General features: G+C 55.4%; 1 protein-coding gene across 1 annotated transcript; it reads right to left on the bottom strand.

The window, feature by feature from the left end:
* Window positions 1–363: 363 nt before the first annotated feature.
* LOC310966309 (nuclear factor 7, brain-like) lies at window positions 364–1,791 on the bottom strand (the record flags this gene model as incomplete). The annotated part of the gene is made up of 1 exon (XM_083940889.1): window positions 364–1,791. The coding sequence occupies one exon, from the start codon at window positions 1,789–1,791 to the stop codon at window positions 400–402; it is 1,392 nt and encodes a 463-aa protein (XP_083797015.1). The 3' UTR covers window positions 364–399.
* Window positions 1,792–2,027: the final 236 nt, after the last annotated feature.

The raw sequence follows: 2,027 nt of genomic DNA, 5'->3' as shown, positions 1-2,027 counted from the left end.
CCTCAGAGACTCACTTTGTTTCTCAACATCGAGTAGTCGAGTCCAGGCTCCGGCGGACGCAGTGCGGCCCCTTAGTGTGAAAGGCATTCTGGGAAACCACACAAGTCACCTGAGGCGTCCTCGACAAAAAGGGGCGGAGCAAATCACACCCGGCCATTTGGAGTGTAGTTGGCGAGATGCGGACCGTTGAATTGGATCAGTATCAGGTTTGTGACGGATGATGTTTGACCACGGGCGGTTTAACACGGGGGTCAATGAGAAACTGCTCCGTTATGAAAACTGCCCCTAGTGGACACTCAGAGAACTGACGCTGACGCAGCTTCCTGATTGGACCAAACAGGAAGGAAGCTGGGGGCGGGGCTGGCATTTGACGTATGGCCAGGAGTCTGGGGTCGTCTCTTACTTCTGTGGTTCTACGGTGACGGAGACCTTCACGGGTGAAACCTTCAGCTCGTTATCATCGTTAGTGTGAATGAGTGGGAACAGCCTCTCAGTGAAAGTGTGTGTGAAGGTGTGTAAGTGTGTGTTGGTGTCAGGATCAGAGAACGACAGTCTGCCCCCGTCCCAGTCCAGGTTCACTCTGATCCTCCGGAGCGGCGCCGTCTGTGGGAGAACGGTGTCTGGACCCGGGGGGGAGAACGTTTTGTATTCACCTCCACAGAACCGCAGAGTCCATAGTCCAGACCGTACGTCCCCCTTCCTCTGGACGGACTCCGCTGACACACCCAGATACCAGAACCCACTGTTTCCCACCTCGACCTCCCAGCTGTGAGCCCCCGAGTCAAAGCCCTGAGAGCCCAGGACGGCGTAGAAGGAATCAAACCTCTCTGGATTCTCAGGAAGCTGCCGTTCCTCGCCTCGCCTCACGCCGCTCAGATCTTCAGACAGGATGAGGTTCTGATGGACCGTGTTTGGGTCCAGAACCACAGGAGTGTAGGAGACCACGTCCTTCATCTTGTTCCAGATGTTGAAGGTCAGGTTGCCCAGGTGTTTGGCCTCGTCTATCAGCGCTCCTGAGAGCAGCTGTGGATCCTCCAGCAGGGGGCGCTGCTGGACTCGCTCCACTGCAGCCTTGTAGTTGTGCAGGAATGAGACGTCTTCAGCTCTCAGCTCCTCCTCTGTGGCTCTGACTGTGTCTGAAAGAGCTGCTATCTCTCTGCTCACAGCCTCTGTCTTCTCCTTCATCCTCCGACTCTTCTGCTCCTCTTCCTCCCTCAGTGCAGCCATCCTGGCCTCCTCTTCCTCTTCTAGAAACTGGTGAAGCTTCTTAAACTGCTCCCTGATCTGCCACTCGGTGCACCGGGCCTGGACCGTCACGTGTTCTGCTGTTCGATCACACTCGTCTTTAACTCGTTCAAAAACCTTTAACTTCCTCTTTAAGGGCTCCAGAGTTTCCTGAAGTTCCTTCCTGTGTTGCTGAGCAGCTTCGTCGGTGGGTTTGAACCTGTGGCCGGTGTGTGTGTCTGAGTCTCTGCAGACGACACACACCGGCTGCTGATGGTCCAGACAGAAGAGCTTGAGTCTCTCAGAGTGCAGACTGCAGAGCGCCTCTGACGACCTCGGCTCTCTCTCCTGCAGGAAACTCTCACACAGGCTCTTCAGAGCGAAGTAAGGAGGCGGAGTGAGAGACTGTCTCCTGTCACACACTGGACACTCCCGGGTCGGTCTGTCCGTCCAGCAGCTCTGCACACAGTCTCTGCAGAAGCTGTGGCTGCACGACAGAACAACAGGGTCCTTAAAGACCTCACGACAGACGGAGCAGCAGAGATCTGCCTCTGACCGTGACGCCATTTTGTCTCTGAGTGCAGCAGCACACACACACACACACACACACACACACACACACACACGGCTCAGCCACTTCCTGTTCCTGACACTTACTTTCACTTTCACTCTCTGTTAGCGTCCCAGTGTTCCTCCTGCAGACGTCCTCTCAGTGTGTGTGTGTGAGAGAGAGAGTGTGTGTGTGTGTGTGTGTGTGTGTGTGTGTCGTCTCACTCAGGCACAGTAACATCCTGTTTCCTGGT

Source organism: Echiichthys vipera, assembly GCF_963691815.1.
Source record: "Echiichthys vipera genome assembly, contig: SCAFFOLD_153, whole genome shotgun sequence".
In the NCBI taxonomy this organism is placed as follows: Eukaryota; Metazoa; Chordata; class Actinopteri; order Perciformes; family Trachinidae; genus Echiichthys; species Echiichthys vipera.
Note: the sequence above shows the minus strand (reverse complement) of the source record. Positions and strands in the feature narration are given on the sequence as shown.